Raw genomic sequence first — 18,370 nt, 5'->3', positions numbered from 1 at the left:
TGGGAGTCTGGATCTTCTAGTCACCCTCCCCCGGGGCTTCAGAGAGGTCACAGACGCTGGACACAGATAAAAGCCAACTGGAAACTCAGGGACAGATTCACAACAAAGCTGAGATTGTTCCAGATGCCTCTTCTTCTCTCCCTGTAGAGTCCGCACTCGGCAGCTGGACCCTAGTGGGCCAGCCTGACTCTGGAGGGCTCGTTGGAAAAGGCCCAGGAAGGTGGGATGATGAGATGGGGGGGGGGGGTGCTGATGGATGCGCTTCCAATGTTCTGGGGCCCGGGGCCTGGCTTTGCCGTGACCCTTTGAGTCCTGCTCTGCCCTGTGCCTTTCCAGTGTGCAAACGTCTCCTCCCAGCCCGCCACACATCTGCCCTGGGAGTTTGTGTGCGGGGGAGGGGGGGCTGGTGGATGGGGTCCCAGGTACACCTCAATGCTCGCGCCAGCACTCAGGCCCTTCCCTCTTTGCCCTGGTTTTATATAGCCAGGGGAAGTGGGGCTTAGCCTGTTCTGCCAGTTGCCCGGCTGCCTGTAGCTAATAGTGGAAGAGCCTATTGGGGACCAGCTGGTGTCACTCTAAAGCCTAGAGCTCAGGACCTGGGCTTCTAGGAACCCGTATTGCTGGAGGCTGGAGAGTGGGTGGGTTTAGCCAGGTGGCTGTGGGGTGGGAGGGGCCTAGGGCCTGCAATGAATTCCCTGTTCTGCCCCCAGGCGTTCCCTGACTCTGGTGTAAAAATGGGACTAAAGGTCCCTTAGACTAGAGGTAAAAATCTAACCCGGACCAGCGCCTGGCCCACAATGATAGGCAAAGTGGGGACCATGCTAATGTTTCACAGGTGCTGGTGACTCGCATCTGGAAGCTCAGGACTCAGTGCCTGGAAGGTAGGCAATGAAGACAGACATCTAACCGGCCTGGGAGGCTCTGTGAGAGAGAATGATTTGTCCTAGTGGGAGGACACGCAAGACATCCTCAGGGACAGAGCCTGACCAGCCCCTCTCCAGCCAGCGGCTTGTGAAACAGTCAGCTTGTGACAGGAAGCCACCCACGTGGACAGAGCTCAGCCCTGCGTGGAGTGCGAGCAAGGCAGGCTGCAGACTGGAATGCGAATCCTACAGCCTGCTCCAGTAGCTGTGAGGTCTGCAGTCACTTCCCCAAACTTCAAAATGCTCTTGCTGTTATGTTCCAATAGCAAGGAGGCTTCAATGATTACCTTTGTACAGTGCAGAGGAAAGGCACGGGATATTTCCTCCAGTGGCATAGGGTTTGGGTGAAGAGCATTTCCCTGTTTTCATTTCACCTCAGACACTGAATACTGTCACCATTTAGTTAGTGCTTTAAGCCTACAGCGTGTGTTCGCATGCAAGCAAAAGCAGTTTGTCAGAAATATAGACCCTTACCCCCCTCCCTATGGGCCATAGCATTCTTTATGACTGTTGCTGTGCTCTGTGGTAGAATTTGGTAGATCAAATGGTGTCATTAATGTGGAAATTTAGACTCAAAGCCAGGAGTCTTGCCCAGGGCTACTCTACTCTGAGGAGAGTTAAATATATAATCCTGTGTAGCTGGTTCAGCTCCTGGAACCAGAAGAGTTTCAGAACTTAGAAGTCCATTGAAGTAGGGCTTAGAAAGCACTCTGAACTCATAAACATGGGTTTTTTTAACTGTAAAAATGTATAGACATTGAAAAATGAAAACCATTGGATTTTCTGTATTATGGTTAAAGTTTGACATCAAATGAGTTTGTGACCTATGTTCAATTGCTTACCCAGTGAAACTTTGCTTTAAATTTTGTTCTAAAACTAGAGGTTCAAAGGAAGTGGCACTCTGGCTCAAAGTGGTGGAGCACTAGCCTTGAATGAGAAAGCTCTGGGACAGTGCCCAGGTCCTGAGTTTAAGCTCCAAGACTGACAAAAACAAAACAAACAAAACTAGATATATAAGACCAGAAACAGGGGCCCCAAAGGAGGTGAACAAATTTAACCCAATGTCACAGGAATAGGAACCTGAACTTTTTTGGGGGGGTCCGGTCATGGGACCTGAACTCTGGGCCTGGGTGCTGTCCCTCAGCTCTTCAGCTCAAGGCTAGCACTCTACCACTTGAGCCACAGTGCCACATCCGGCCTTTTTTTTCTGCTTATGTAGTGCTGAGGAATCAAACCCAGGGCCTCATGCATGCAAGGCAAGCGCTCTACCACTGAGCCACCTTCCCAGCCCCCGGAACCTGAACTTACTGAACTTACATACATAGTCTATATCAAAGCCAAAGAATAGAACTTCTAGAAGCAAATAGTTTCAAACTCAAAATATAAAATTTCTTACATAAAGAACAAATTGCAGCAACCATAACATAAAAGGACAATCCAGAATGGAGATACTGGCATTCATTCCTAGTCATATACCCAGGAGAAGAAATGAACACATGTTCACTGAGAGGATGCCTTGAACAGCACAGGTCTAGACAACAGCTTAGATTGCCATTTTCATGACTAGACTGGAATATTAAATGAGAAAACATCATACTTAAGTGTCACTAAATGTTTAATCTATTATACTGTACTAGAATATGGTACCTGCCACTAAATGAATGTGTTTCACCAACCTACGGTTAAGTCAAAGAAGAAGCCAATCATTAAAGATTTCAGTGTTTGATTGCATTTAAATGAAATTCCAAACCAAGCCCAAACTAAATCTTAGCATTCAGGATTGCATTAAGCAATCTTAGGAAGGCACCAGGAGAGCAGATTGGCTGAGACCCTCACTGAACAAACGTGGCTGAAGTTATTGGCTTTGTGGTAAATCTACGAATTATATTAATTCTATGTACTGTTTATTTGTTTGGAGTCAGAGTCTCACACTAGAGCCCAGGCCTCCTGGGTTTCCTGAGAGCAGATTATTACAGGGTGCTATGATTTCCAGTTTGTCATTTTTTTCAAATGAATTATCTCAAAAATGAAAAATAAAACTTGAAAGTCTCCATGAAAATCCTGTGGGGCTGGGTTGATGGTACAACCAGAGCCTGCTTAACATAATAAACTGCCTCTGAATTTAAAAAATGTAATGGCTTGGTGGTTGGGGAAGAGTTCTGAAGAGAGGTCCTGGATCACTCCATGGAGCCTGGATCCTTTTTGAAGTCAATGGGTTTTGAAACAGTTCCATGTGCATCCAAATAGGTGGTGACATTTACAGCTTGCTCACTCTGCACAAAATAGTAAGTGCTTCTCCCAAACTGACTCATTTATTCCATGACATACATTATTGCCATTTTATTGATGAGCAAACTGAGATACAGATTAGATATCCTGCCCAAGGCCACAGGTGAGTAACTGGGCCAGAATTAAGTCGGATAGCCTGGGCCCAGCAGTTGTACTTTCACCTAAAATCCGGTTTGTTCCTCAGTGTCACTAAGTGCTTAACCAATCAAAAACTTCAAAAAGCTGAGCAAACACCTATTGGTGCCACCATTTGGAGACTGAGGAAGGAGGATCACCTGAGCAGTTGAGGCCACCCTGGGCATCACAGCTGGACCCTGATTGCAAAAACAAAATAGAAAGCACACATTTTTGCCAAGTGCTGGTGGCTCACACCTGTAATCCTTACTATTCAGGAGGCTGAGACCTGAGGGACAGTTCAAAGCCAGCCCAGGAAAGACCATGAAATTCTTATCTCCAATGAAGCACCAGAAAACCAGAAGTGGTGCTGTGGATCAAAGTGATAGAACCCTAGCCTTGGGCAAAAGACCTTAGGGACAGAAATCAGGCCCACAACAATCAAAAAAACCAAAACCAAAACACACTGAAATGGAACAACTTCCTGATGACTTACAATAATTCCACAAAATCAAAGACAATCTGAGAATTCCTTCAGTATCTCAGACAGAGTTCATACTCTAAATAGCTGCAGGCAAGCAGCAATACTTTGTAAGAGTTTCTGGTGTTTATGTGTCTAGAGAAACTTTTTCTGCCCCCTCAGCTGCTTGCTGTAGTGGTTAAGCCATGGCTAAAGCCTTAGTGGTCATGTCTGCATCTGTGTGTGGTGATCAACCCCGCCCCCCCCCTTTCTTTACCAATAATCACAGTAGCTTCTCCTCCCAGATTTGATGAGGAGACTCCTTACCGCTAAAGGGAGAGCTGCACTGGGCACTGCTGTTCTTTCCTCTCCTCTGTCTTCCAGAGATGATGACGCCCAATTTAACTCCAAAGAAATCGGCATCTCACCTGTTCTCCAGAGTCTAATCCACCTGCCCTAAGGAGAGAAATGAGTGAATTCTACGGCCCTAAGTGTGCACAGGAAGATCTCTCCTGTAGGGAACCCACCATGTAAAACAGCCAACTAAAATGTTATAGACCTCCACTTCAGCTATAGTTATGGAAAGTAAAAAGGGTGAGTAGTAACTGTGTGTGTGTGTGTGTGTGTGTGTGTGTGTGTGTGTGTGTGTGCTTTCAAAGGAAAAGAAATGGTCTTCCATTAAATCTTAGTTCCTGGAGTACCGAATAGCCATCTTCCAAAAGCAATAAATTTACATGTTGCCAAAGGATTATGAAAGGAATTTAAATGGGGCTGGGAAGGTGGCTCAATGGTAGAGTGCTTGCCTTGCATGCATGAGGCCCTGGGTTGGATTCCTCAGCACTACATAAGCAAAGAGAAAAAAGCTGGAAGTGGCACAAATGAACTTCAAATTTCACACATATATACATATATGTTTATGTGTTCCTTTTTGTTGACATTTAATCCCCAGGAGATAGAAAGAGTGAGGACTTGAGATAATCAGGGCTCTGCCCTGAAGAATTCATCTATGCACTGAATGGATTCCCAGTTAATGAATTTTACCCAGTGTGGGTCTGCGTGGAAAGCCAGATTGTCTGGGCACCCTTGCACTTCCGGTCTCTGTCCTGCTCCTCCTGTGGACTCTGTGGAAGGCCATCATCAGAGGCGGCAGTTCCAGCCTTTACTTAAGGTAGCATCAGTGGAATGTGAGGGATGAGTGTGAATGTGGGAGGGAGACATAGCAGGCAGGACACTAGGGAAGCACGTCATCTCTACCTAAACAGTGCTGCTAGCTATGGAGCCTCAACTCTATCCCACTGAGCAGATAAAGTTCAGAACAGTTGCCTGAGTAGAGCAGGCAACAAAATGCAGGGGTAGAGGTATAGGTTAAGTGGTAAAATACCAGCCTTGAGTGAGAAAGCCAAGTGGGAGTGAGAGGCCGGACAGAAGGACAGACACACATAGAAATGGACTGGGGTTGTAGCTCAATGGTAGAGTACTTGCCTAGAGAATGTGCAAGGCCCTGAATTCTGTCCTCAGAATAAGTGGACAACCAAGACTGCTCATCTTGACTCAGATGTCTCAGGACATCTGGACCCTGGCCTGCTGCCCTTTGAACCAGCATCTATGGACTCTGTGCTTTACAAAGATTCCACTGGGGAGGGATGACACTCCTAGGAGATGACTGTGTTGAGATGAGAGAAAGGCCACCAATAGTCCAGGCTCTCGTTTCTCTACCCCCACTCCACCCTCTGAGTCATCAGGCCCTGGGAAAACCCAGGCATTGAGCCTAATGGGAAAGCCCAGCCTTGCTCTATTCATTCTAAACTCCAGGTATGAAGTCAGACAAGAGGTAAGGATGGCTAATGCCAGCCTGCCAGGGTGCAGCTGTACTCTGGGCCCACCTGCTCAGGCCCCCAGTTCTGAGGCCTCTGGGCAAACCACTTGGATATTTTCTTTCTTGGCTTCAGCAAGAAAGAGGCTTAAAGTGCATTGCATCATAAAAGCCTGAGACAGAGGCTCCAAAAATAACACCTGAACAAAACCACTTTGAACTTTTACATTGGGGGGAGGATTTGGGGTGTGCCTATCTATTACAGTGCTGAGAGAAAAAGCTGATTGGCCAAGCCCACTAATGTGGAATCTATTCATATTGATATGGCCAGAATTCAAGAAATGTCAAATAATGCCAAGTTACATTGTCCTGAAAGACTTGACTTCAAAGAATCAAGGCTAAATGAAAAAAAAAATTGAAAGGGAGAGAACACAGGACTGACATAATTATAGGCCATTTTCAACCTTGCTTAGATGTTTATAAATATGCAGGGAGCACCACCGAGCAATGCACAAAAGCCTTCTTGCAGTTTTCTCTGGTAGTGAGCAAGTTTTATCTGCTGCTCCAAAATGGATTTTAGTCAGCTTACAAAGCAATAAAGTTGATTGATAAAATAAGAACGTACAGCAAAGAAAAAGGCAGGAAATGAGACCAGCTTAAGTCCAAATACAGCTTCTTTCTGACAGCTTCAAAAAAAAAAAAAAACTTCGAAGAATGTATTTCCTCCTCCGCCCTCAGTATTTTGTTTTCTTTTTGGTGATACTCAGGGCCACACATGCTAGGTAGGAGTTTTACCATTTGAGCCACACCCCTAGCCTACAATCCCAAATTTAAACACTTAGAGAAACTGGCCCTGCTCTTCAGTCTCTACCTTTGAGAGGTAGGGCTGTTTCACCCCATTTCTTGTTTAACAAGGAAAAAAATTGACTGCTTCACACACCTTCAAAGGTGATTGGAAAAAAAAAAAGTGATTGGCTCAAGTGGTAAAGCACCTGGCTTGAGCAAAAAAAAGAAAAGACAGCTGGGTGCTGTTGGCTCACGCCTATAATCCTAGCTACTCAGGAGGCTAAGATCTAAGTATCTCAGTTCAAAGCCAGGCTGGGCAGGAAAGGCTGTGAGACTCTTATCTCCACTCAAGCACCAGAAAACCGGAAGTGGCGCTGTGACTCAAGTGCTAGAGCACTTGCCTTGAGCTGGAGAGCTGAGGGACAGCACCCAGGCCAGAGTCCAAGCCCCAGACTAACAAAAAATAAACATAAATAAAAAGCTAAGAGTGTGAGGTCCTGAGTTTAAATCCCAGCACCAGCACAAAAATAAAAATGAATGCATAATTCATATGTACATACATAAATGTAATTCAAAGTGTGTTTCCCCTTGAATGTATATTAAAGTCTCACTATCCTGAGCCAGAAATCCCAAATGGAAACACTGAAGTTCAGGGATGAGGGGAACCAGCAGTGTCCCTCACCCTTTCCTGTACCCCCAATTGGCAAAAAGTATCTAACTCAGACAACTCAGTTGACATTAGTGGAGCGAGCAACCGGCTCACGACTGCCTTAGGCCACCTGACCTGTCTCTCCCAATTTCCTTTCCCAGAATCCACCTAGCTATAGATATAGCCTTCTCCCACCCCATATTTCCAGTGGGTTCTACTGCCCCAGCACAGACACAGTTGGGGGTGAGGGGGGTTGGAGCATTCAGAGCTCCATGGGCTGGGACCATAGCCAGGTAACAGGAACAATAGGAGCTCTTGATCTTAAAGGAAACTCCATAAAATTGCCAGGGTCCTCATGCCTAGCTAGAGCAGCTATAGCCCCTGAAGAAGGCCAAATGGCAGTGACACTGTTGTCCCTTCATTCTTCCTCATCTGCAGGGGGTAAGATCCTTAAGGTGAGCCGTGGGAACGTTCACAGGGACCCACAGTGAAGTAAACAAGCTCATCTCATCTGCTTTCAGGAAGTGAGCCCTTCCCCATTTGGGTTCACTGAACAAGTCTTAGTGTCTCTCCTTTATCATCATAAATCGGATCAAATTCTATCTTGTCCTAGAAGTTTCTCAGGTTATCCCCTTTGGACTCAGGCACTGTGCATCTACTACCTCCTTTCCAGGACCCCACCAAAACACAATCCCCCACCCTCCCATTGAAGGTATCATTCTGTGGAAATCTTTAGATAAAATCACAGAGTGCTGCAATCTTTGAGGATTTATAGGTAACTCAAACACAGAATGTTTACGTTGGACTGAGCCTTGGAAATCACATGACTCAATGATTGGTTGAGGGCAGAAAGCACAAATGCTTGGCTTGACCCTCCAGCTCTTACCCCCTCCCCCCGCTGCTCCGGGACAGAGGTTTGGGAGGAGACTCCAAGAAGTGTTCAGAAAGCCGGAAGGATTCCTGACTTATAGTTTGACAATCTAATCCAATCCTTTAACCTGGAGGTTAGGAGTCATATTTGCTAACATTTCTATGACAGAAGTTAGGGTCAGTGTAGAAATTCTGAAGTTTCCCAAAAAGAAGGGCCAGTTACTACTGAATAGCCATTATTAGTTTTTTTTTTATTATTGTGAAAATACTGTACAGAGGGGTTACAGTTACTTGAGCAAGGTAATGAGTACATTTCTTATCAAGCATTGTAGCCTCCTCCTTTGTTTCTCCTTCCCATCCTCCCTCCCCCACTCCCCGCGCTCCCCCCAGTATTACAGTTTTTATGGCTTTCTGTTGTTTTTTAAATCTGTACCATATTATTTTTATATTTCCCTGAAGCTGTACCCTATCAAAGGCAGCCTTTTTTTTCCCCCTGAATCCACAGAGACTGCTCTTGTGGCCCTGAAATGTTTCATAGTTATTGGTTTCAATCCCTACCCAGCTGGCTTTACTATTGGAAACCACACTCACCCTTTCTGATAGCCTCAGGTTTTGGTGTGGTTGAGTTTAAGTGTCAGATTTCCCCTTTCCTCAATGGCACAAACATTTGTGCAAAATTACACTGACTGACCTGTCCCCACTTCTGAGATGACTCCCTGACCACCAGGAAGCTGCCCACTCCCTCTGGAATGTTTTCCTTCTCTTTAAGCCTCCTGAATTGTCTGTTCCTTGAAAGGATCTGCAAGCTCAAGCCTGGGTCACCATAGGTGCTCAGTATGTGTGGATTTCAGCCATGGACCTCAGATTCCTCCAGTACAAAGCAAGTCTACTTTGGAATGGCCAGATAGGGGCTGCCCGGGAAATGTGGGGCTTGGGGCACAAAGACCCTTTCCTCCCCCTAAATAACATTCAAGGTCACCTGCAAACCCAAGTTAATCTAATCAAAATCATCACCGAATTAAGAACCGAAAGCCACTTGTGGAGTGAGGTGTGCAGATTTACAACCTTCAGAAGGACTTTGAGCCCGAGACCTTCCTTGCTAAACAAATTGGAAACTTGAAGTTCAAACCTCAGTGACTCACCCAAGTTAACCCTGCAGATGGGAACCAAGTCCCCTGAGCCAGGCATCAGCTAGATGTGTGAAATGAGACCACAGACTTCCAACAAGGATTATGTTAATTCACACACCCTTCTACACTTCCCACCAGAGGATGAATTCTCTGCCCAGAGCCAGAGCTGGCTTTTCTTGAAGCCAAGTCACTATTCTAAGTCGATTCCATGGGTTTCCTATTCTTGGGCTGCTCCTCTGCTGGGAGAATCTGCACTGATGCATTACTTAACCCTGGCCCTGGGTAGGACCTTGCAAACACAGGCTACTTGGGTACTGCTGGCATGCAAATGGGAGCCTGTGGATATGCAAATCTAATGACTACTATTTCTTACATAATTTGGGTCACTCTATGTCCCTTTGTGTTACACTAAGCATTACCATTTGAAGCTATTATTGACCCCATAACTTGCAACTGCATTCCTGTCCTGTTTGACAGCTCCTGCCATCTTTGTCTCTCCTACTCCTCTCTTCTCTGACATCACCCAAAGACATTTTTTTTTGGGGGGGTGTCAGTTGTAGGGCCTGAACCCTGGGCCTGGGGAGTGTCCCTGAGCTCTTCAGCTCAAGGCAAGTGTTCTACCACTTGAGCCACAGAGCCACAGTAGTTAATTGGAGATAAGAATCTCACGGGACTTTCCTTGCCCCAGGCTGGCTTTGAACCAGGATCCTCAAATCTCAGCCTAAGTAGCTAGGATTACAGGCATGAGCCACAACACGTGGCCAAAGAAAATTCTTTATGGGACCTCTAAGCTTGATGATTCTCTCCTGCACATAGAGGGTCTTGTGGATGCCTCTAGCTGAGGTGGTCCTATCACAAGGGAGGGGTCTCTCGACATACTAAGTTCCTAGAAGCTTGAGGGGAAAAACGTAGCTACCTACTTAACTTAGTGGCAAGTCCATGGGCTCCAAAAGCCCCAATTCCCCACTCACCAGCTTGGAGAGGGTAGAGTGGAAAGGTCCTATAAGCTATTTTTATTATTATTATTATTATTATTTTGGTGGGTCGTGGGGCTTGAACTTTGGGCCTGCTGTCCCTCAGCTCTTCAGCTCAAGGCAAGCACTCTACCACTTGATTCACCGCACCACTTCTGGTTTTCTGGTGGTTAATCAGAGAGACAAGTCTCTTGGCCTTTCCTGCCTTGGCTGGCTTTGAACCGCGATCCTCGGCTCTCAAGTCTCCTGAACAGCTAAGATTACAGGCGTGAGCCACCGGCACCTGGCTTGCAAACCATTTTTACTTGCCAAAGGCAGAGTACCACAGGACAGCTAGAGGTACATTCACTTTGTGTCACCTTTGATCTTCAATCATCCATGAGGCTCACACCCTCAGCACTCTCGTTTCCAGACTCCCTGGAGGCCAGAGCCTTGGTCTGCTCAATTTCTACCACCCAGAATCATATTTAGCTTCCAGAACTGTAAAACTATGGGGTGACTCTGTGCGTGCATGAGTGTGTGCATGCATGCTGGCACTGGGACTTGAACTCAGGGCCTCCCTTTCTTTCTTTGCTTTTTCTGTGTTTTCCCACGTGAACCACTCCTCCACACTCTCAGCTTTATGCTGGTTGACCTGTATGGCCTCCCATGTTGCCAATGAGGAAGGAGCTCAGGCTCAGACAATCCAATATTTTACCCGGTTCTCAGCCTCCTAATTACAAGTTTCCAGTAGTCACCAGAACTCGCCTGTCCATGCCCATCCTTCCACAGACCTCCGCTAGTCCATCCGTAGAGCATTCTCCCAATAGTAAGTACCCTGTAACAGACAATCTACACTCCCCAGACCCACTGTAGTCTCGATACCTGGGAAAGAAGCAATGAAGAACCGCTGGGTACTGCTGGGTACTGCTGGGAACTACTGGAAGCTTCTGGGAGCCGCTGGAAGTAGCTACTGACTGGGACAGAGAAGACACACTAGGTTTTATACCTGTGAGCCAAGACATAATTCTCTCCACCCAGGTCTCAGCCTTGCTAATCCACTCAACTTGGGTACCACCCTAGAACTGAAATGCCTTCCCCCAGGCCAGCACCCTCCTTAAATCTACTCAGCCCCCTACAGCTGGTTTAATCCTTTTTGTTAGGTGGAAGACTCTGAACTAGTATTCGTGAAAGAATTGTATGTACCATACCTATGTCCGGGAATATGTGAGGTCCTTGATCAGTCATCTGACCCTGGAAGCTTTTTCATGCTCGCTCTCCTGTTTTGCACAGGAAGCCCCTTGGAGAGAGGCTAGGATTGTCCAAGATCCTAGAGGAAATGAATTCATTTGGGATTCACTCCCTGTCCGCCAAAGCTAGCCTGTCCGTGGCCTCTTAGTGGCTCTGGAAGGTTCCTAGCATGGCTAGACTTAAGGACCAATATACTGCAAGCAAGAGTTTATTTGAAAGAAAATTCCTCACATCACCAACTTGTGTTTGTTGGGCAGGGTCTCCCCAAGAGGAAGTCAGGCCAACATGACCCCTTACCACGGGCTGCACGAGAGGTCTAGGAGAGGGCACTTTCCTCTCCATACCCTTATGTACTTGGAGCCCTTAGAATAATTTTATTACCCATTCAAAAAGAATTTGGGGCTGGGAATGTGGCTTAGTGGTAGAGTGCTTGCCTAGCATGCATGAAACCTTGGGTCAGATTCCTTAGTACCACATACACAGAAAAAGGCAGAAGTAGTGCTGTGGTTCAAGTGGTAGAGTGCTAGCCTTGAGCCGAAAGCAGCTCTAGGGACAGTGCTAAGGCCCTGAGATCAAGCCCCAGGACTAGCAAAAAAAAAGAGAGAAAGAGAAAGAGAAAACTTTGGACAGGCGAAGCCAGAGGATAAGTTAAGGTCAGGAGCTGAAGGCCAGCTGGAGCAATGTGTGAGATATGCTAATATTAACGTTTCATTTTTTAAGAAGTTTTTTTGAAATCCCTATTATGAAGGTGATGTACAGAGGGGTTACAGTTTAAAGTTTACATTTTTTTTTTAAAGAAAAGAAAGACTTGAGTTAGAAAGGCGTGATTGGCCATCAGAAGGATGCTTGAGTGAAAGAGCCACAAATGCTGCTAGTTTCCACGGGAGCCCAGATCGGACTTGTGCGTTCACAAGTCCGGTTCACAGTCCCAGCAGCAAGCACACCCCCGGGCCCTGCAATCTACATCTGCTCAAGTGTGCCTTCCTGCTGGCCCCACCTGGTCTCAGAGAAACACTGGGCCTAGAAAGTTTTAGTTCAAGCTGGGTACTAGCTACTCAGGAGGCTGAGATCTGAGGATTATGGTTCAAACCCAGCCTGGGCAGGGAAGTCCATGAGACTCTTATCTCCAATAAATTACTCAGGAAAAAGCCATCAGGGGCATTGTGCCTCAAGTGGTAGAGCACTAGTCTTGTAGCCCAAAGAGGCTCAGGGACAGTGCCCAGGCCCTGAGTTCAATCCCCAGAATGCACCAAAAAAAAAAAAAGCTTTTACTTCAGGGCTCCAAAAGGTACAGACCTAAGAGCAAGTTTTTCATGGGGCAAGTCCTGAGAATGTGCTGAGAAGGTGTGTCCAGCCCCTATAATCCCTTCTCGGTCCACTGGAGGGATAAAAGGGGGGCAGGGTACTGGGGGAGCTGGTGCAGCCAGTTGCTCCAATTTGGGATTACTATGGAATCCAAGGGGGCAAGAAATGCACAGCCTCCCTCCCCCCAGGCTGAGTCACCAAATTCAGATTAAACTATTTCTTCTAGAAAGGAAACTCAGGATAGAGCGTAGGGTTGGGCGCCACCGAAAGACTCCAAAGCTCAGAGCACAGGCCCCAGCTCTGTCCCCAGAGGGTAGCATTCTGGTGGCTGATGAGGCTTCACACCACTGGTCCCCAGTGAAATAAGGGTAAAGTTGGGGGCAGGGGGCAAAACTCCTCTTCCTGAGCTCTAATACCCTGTCCTGGGCGTGTCCTTCCATTCCTTCTTTCTTCTCTGGCTCCCCACGTTTTGGGGCTTTTTTGTTTGCTTATTTTGTTTTTTCCAATCATGGGGCTTGAACTCGGGACTGTCCTGGGACCTCTTTGCGCTATAAGACTAGTGCTCGATCACGTGAGCCACAGTACTACTTTGGGCTTTTTCTGGGTAGTTTATTGGAGATAAGAGTCTCATGAACTTCCCTGCCTGGGGCTGGCTTGGAACTGTGATCCTCAGATCTCAGCCTTCTGAGTAGCTAGGATGACAGCTGTGAGCCACCAGCACCCAGCTCCCCAGTTCACTGGCAGCTCGCGGGTCGCTGTTGCCTTTCCCTGTCAGCAGGAAGCGCTCATCGTAGGCCACAGTCATGAGATGCATTCGAAGGTTGGGGAATAGACGACACTGGCTGGTCATGAAAGGATTCACCTTTCCATTACACCAGTCTGGATCCCAGGCTACCTCCTCCCAACTAAAGGCTCCTTGTCTCTAAGGGCCATCAGCAGCTTCCCTGAGCCAAGGAGAATAAACAGAGTCCTTTGCCAAAGAGTAAACGCCAGAGTAAACACCAGAGTCCCCATTTCTAGAAGGAAGTTTCTGTAGGGCCTAGCAGTAATCAGAAGGCTGTGCTCAGGGGGTCCAGTGACCACGTCAGAAATGGGGTGGAGCTGCTTGTGGAAACCTGGCTCTGCACCCCAGATTTAGCTAACTGAGGGCTCTGCTTGATGTGCAAATAATAACGGTCACTAATTCAGCAGGTTTGCAGCTGGGTTAGCCCCGAAGTGCTACACCCAGTCATCTAAAATGGCACCCAGTCATCTAAAATGGCACCCAGTCATCTAAAGTAGGCACTTTGACAGTAGGCTGAGTGACAAGAAGTCTTAGAAATTGTCCCATTGGCTACAAAGTACGGCCTAAAACCCCAGTTAAGCCTCTTTTGCAGGTTACACAGTGCATTTGAATGCCCAGCATTTTCTCTTAAAGTTTGGTTAAAAAACTTCTACCTGCTTCCGGCAAAGGCGCTGCAACAGATGACTGTTTCACTTGACATGCCACAGGAATGTGAACAATCCCATTTACCAAAATGCTTAACTTTCCAGAACCCAAGTCAAGTTGGTCATTCTTCATTCCCCAGAGCATCGCCTGTCGTGAGAGGGAAATGTGTCTGCATCAACTGCTTATCCAGAGAAGATTCTGGTTCTGCTGGTTCTGTGCACATCAGAGTACATGCCTACAAGAATTCATAACTTAATATAATTTTTCCAAGTCTTTCCATTTCCTAACAAATGGGACAATGTCATTCTTTCTGATGGAGGCATAGAATTCCATTGTGTATATATACCAATTTTCTTGATCCATTCATCTACTGAGGGGCATTTGGGTTGCTTCCATATCTTAGCTATGGTAAATAATGCTGCAATAAACATAGTTGTGCTGGTAGCTTTAGTATGGTCTTGTTTGTGATCATTTGGGTAAATGCCCAAAAGTGAAATTTCTGGGTCATAGGGGAGCTCTGTGTGGAGTCTTTTGAGGAACCTCCATACTGCTTTCCAAAGTGGTTGAACAAGTTTACACTCCCACCAACAATGCAGTAAGGCTCCCTTCTGTCCACATCCCCTCCAGCATCTGTTGTTATTAGAATTCTTGATAATAGCCATTCTAACTGGGGTGAGGTGCTATCTAAATGTTGTTGTTATTGTTGTTTTTGAGGGGGGGTCCTGTCGTGGGGCCTGAACTCTGGGCCTGGGCACTGTCCCTCAGCTCTTCAGCTGAAGACTAATGCTTTACCACTTGAGCCACAGTGCCACTTCTGGCTTTTTCTGCTTATGTCGTGCTGAGGAATCGAACCTAGGGCCTCATGCATGCAAGGCAAGCGCTCTACCACTGAGCCACCTTCCCAGACCTCAATATTGTTTTGATTTGCATTTCTTTTATGGCTACGGAGGTTGAACATTTCTTCATGTGTCTATTAGCCATCCTTCTTTCCTCTTCAGAGAAGTTTCTCTGTAAGTCCTTAGTCCACTTATTTATTGGACAGTTGTTTCTTTGAGGATTTGTTGTTGGGGGATTTAATTTTTTTTTCTCTTTTTTTTTTGGTTATGTGGTGCTGAGGAATTGAACCCAGGGCCTCGAGCATGCAAGGCAAGCGCTCTACCACTGAGCCACCTTCCCAGTCCCAAGGGGGATTTAATTTTTTGAGTTACAGGTATATTTTAGATATGAGACCTTTGTCCATTGTATGGCTAGTGAAGATCTTCTGCCAATCCATGGGCTTTCTATTGATCTTGTTAGCTATTGCAGAAGCTCTGCAATTTCATGCAATCCCATTTGTCCAATCTTTCTTTGATTTGTTATGTTTCTATTAAGAAAATCTTGGCCTGTGCCAAGGAGACCTAGGGTTTCTCCTATTCCATCCTGTAATGAAGTAAGCCAGGCCCAAAGAAACATAGGCCCCATGGTTTCCCTTATTTGCAATAGCTAGTATATGTCTGAGACAATTAGAAATGGTCAGATAAGTTGATGTCAGGCAAAAATGAACCCCAAGATAAGGACTCAGATTGTTTTTCTTTCTTGCTATTGTTTCTAACATATTTATAAGATGATTTCTTTGTTGCTTTGAATGTCCTTCCCCCATGGTATAACTCCTATTTTCACTGTATTTGATGTTGGTATAATTTGGGAAGGGGAAGGGAAAAAATACTGTTTAAATAGGGATAAAGGTGGACCCATTGCAAGAATGAGATGTATAAGACATTATGTCAAAAAATGAACTTTACAACTTTGGTGCTGGAGGGGGGTAGAGGAGGCAGGAGGGGGGAGCTGGGGGGAGATGGGAAGGGGAAACATAGGAGGAGGCAACAATGCGTGATAAGAAATGTACTCATTATCTTGCTCATGTAATTGTAACCCCTCTGTACAGTATTTTCACAATAAAAAAAGAAAAGAAAAGCATGTATGAAAGAAGGTAGGGAAAAAAAAGAATTCATAACTGAGCTGAGAACCAGAGGCTCATGCCTGTAATCTTAGCTACTTGGGAGACTGAGACTAAGGATCATGGTTCAAAGCCATGCTGGACAGGAAAGTCTATGAGACTTTTATCTCCAAATAACTACCCAAAAAGTTGGAAGTCAAGCTGTGGCTCAAGTGGTAGAGTGAAAACCCAGGCCCCTGAGCTTAAACCACACACACACACACACACACACACACACACACACACACACACACTATTATATGTGAAATTCCCACAGATGAATGTACCTGAAGCTAGCTGGGATCCCTCAGCCTTCTGGGAGCACATAGCTGGCCTTGGACAAAAGTCAGTGTCCTCAAGACAGAGAGGACTGAGAGGAACTATAATCTGGTGGCTCATTGTGTAATCATTATCCAGTGTTCTGTCTTGCAGGTGGCAGAACTCAAAGCCCAATTTCACTGCACAGTTAACTCTCATTGAATGAATTGCTATGAAAATGGTCTTTGGGGCTGAGGACATGGCTCCTCGGTGCAGTTCTTGCCTACTATGCTTGGTACCCTGGATTCATCCCCAGCACTGCCATAGATAGATAGATAGATAGATAGATAGATAGATAGATAGATAGATAGATAGATAGATAGATAGATAGATAGATAGATAGATAGATAGATAGATAGGATAGATAGATAGATAGATAGATAGATAGATAGATAGATAGATAGATAGATAGATAGATAGATAGATAGATAGATAGATAGATAGATAGATATTATCAACCTCTTTTGCTTTTTCCCCACCAACAGCAGCTCCTTTTCTCAGGAAGCTAGGAAAGGAAGAAGCTGCTGAACAGCCAGCTCAGAGATGGAGGAATCTTAGTCATTGGTTTCTTGCTTCCCAACCCAGCCAAGAAAAGCACATGGTTTCATAGATAGCAACAAAAGTGAGCTCATCTTCACTCAACATGGAAAGCAGTGAAAGAGATAGTTGTAAGACGAGTGCCGGGTCATGTGAACACTGGTGACTATTTCAACTGGGAATCTCCACCCAGGCGCCAGTGACTCACACCTGTAATCTTAGCTTCTCAGGAGTCTGAGATCTGGAGGATGACAATTCAAAGCCATCCAAGGCAGAAAAATCTGAGGTGATTCTGTCTTTAAAATAACCAGCAAAAAGTGGGCCTGGAGGTGTGGCTCAAGTGGTAGAGCAACGTATAAGAAAACAATCTAAGTATATACCAGCCCTGAGTTCAAACCCTAGCACCACCATCACCAACAACAATGAATAAATAAACAAATAAACAAAACCAGAACGCTAAGTTCTCTAAGAGAACTATTTCCCAATGTGATGTGGCATTTATGAATACTAAACAGCTCTCCCCATTACTGCTCGAGTAGAACTAATCGGGCTATAAAGTGTGAAGTGAGAAATGGACTCGGTGTGGTTTAATGCTAATTACTGCCCAGGTGACTGGCTGGGGCTCCCCAATCTGGGGAGCTCTGGAGATCAGAATCTGATTAGGAACTATTTTAAGACTGCAAGGTAAGAGTCTGTCCCAGGAATTTCTAAATAGAGAGTCTGCAGTCTGCCCCACAGACCTGTTCCTCCCACAAACGGCTCCAAGAACTCGGGTGATAGATGCAAGGTAGCTAGTGAGCAATAAAACCTTTAAGGGTATTTTTAAAATTTCAAAATGGAGCCAGAGAAGTGCTATGGCTCAAAATAGTCTAGCACCAGCCTTGAGCCAAAAGAGCTCAGGGATAGTGCCCAGACCCAAGCTCAAGCCCCACAACCCAGATAGACAGATAGATAGACAGACAGACAGACAGACAGACAGAGAGACAGAGAGACAGAGAGACAGACAGACAGACAGACAGACAGACAGACAGACAGATAGATAGATAGATAGATAGATAGATAGATAGATAGATAGATAGATAGATAGATAGATAGATAGGTAGGTAGGTAGGTAGGTAGGTAGATAAGATAGATAGATTTTAAGGGGCTGGGAATGTGGCTTAGTGGTAGAGTGCTTGTCTACCTTGCATGAAGCTCTAGGTTTGATTCCTCAGTGCCACATAAACAAAAAAAGCACTCTTTTTTTTTTTGTCGGTTGTGGGGCTTGAACTCTGGGCCTGAGTGCTCTTCCTCAGCTCTTCAGCTCAAGGGTAGCACTCTACCACTTGAGTCACTGCGCCACTTCTGGTTTTCTGAGTGGTTTATTGGTGATAAGAGACTCACGGCCAGGCGCTGGGAAGGTGGCTCAGTGGTAGAGCACTTGCCTTGCATGCATGAGGCCCTGGGTTCGATTCCCCAGCACCACAAAAGAAAAAAAGCCGGAAGTGGCACTGTGGCTCAAGTGGTAGAGCGCTAGCCTTGAGCTGAAGAGCTGAGGGACAGCGCCCAGGCCCAGAGTTCAGGCCCCA

General features: G+C 46.0%; 1 protein-coding gene across 1 annotated transcript in view; it reads right to left on the bottom strand.

Annotated features, from left to right (window-relative positions):
- The window catches only part of Slc34a2 (solute carrier family 34 (type II sodium/phosphate cotransporter), member 2), a 33,869-nt gene extending 20,476 nt beyond the window's left edge, over positions 1-13,393 (bottom strand). The window contains exon 1 of the mRNA XM_013008899.1: positions 13,282-13,393. Within this exon, the coding sequence (XP_012864353.1) occupies positions 13,282-13,393 (112 nt within the window). The remainder of the gene's footprint in view (positions 1-13,281) is intronic.
- Positions 13,394-18,370: the final 4,977 nt, after the last annotated feature.

Source organism: Dipodomys ordii, unplaced genomic scaffold (genome assembly GCF_000151885.1).
Source record: "Dipodomys ordii isolate 6190 unplaced genomic scaffold, Dord_2.0 Scaffold8, whole genome shotgun sequence".
In the NCBI taxonomy this organism is placed as follows: domain Eukaryota; kingdom Metazoa; phylum Chordata; class Mammalia; order Rodentia; family Heteromyidae; genus Dipodomys; species Dipodomys ordii.
This window is presented reverse-complemented; position numbering and strand designations above follow the sequence as displayed.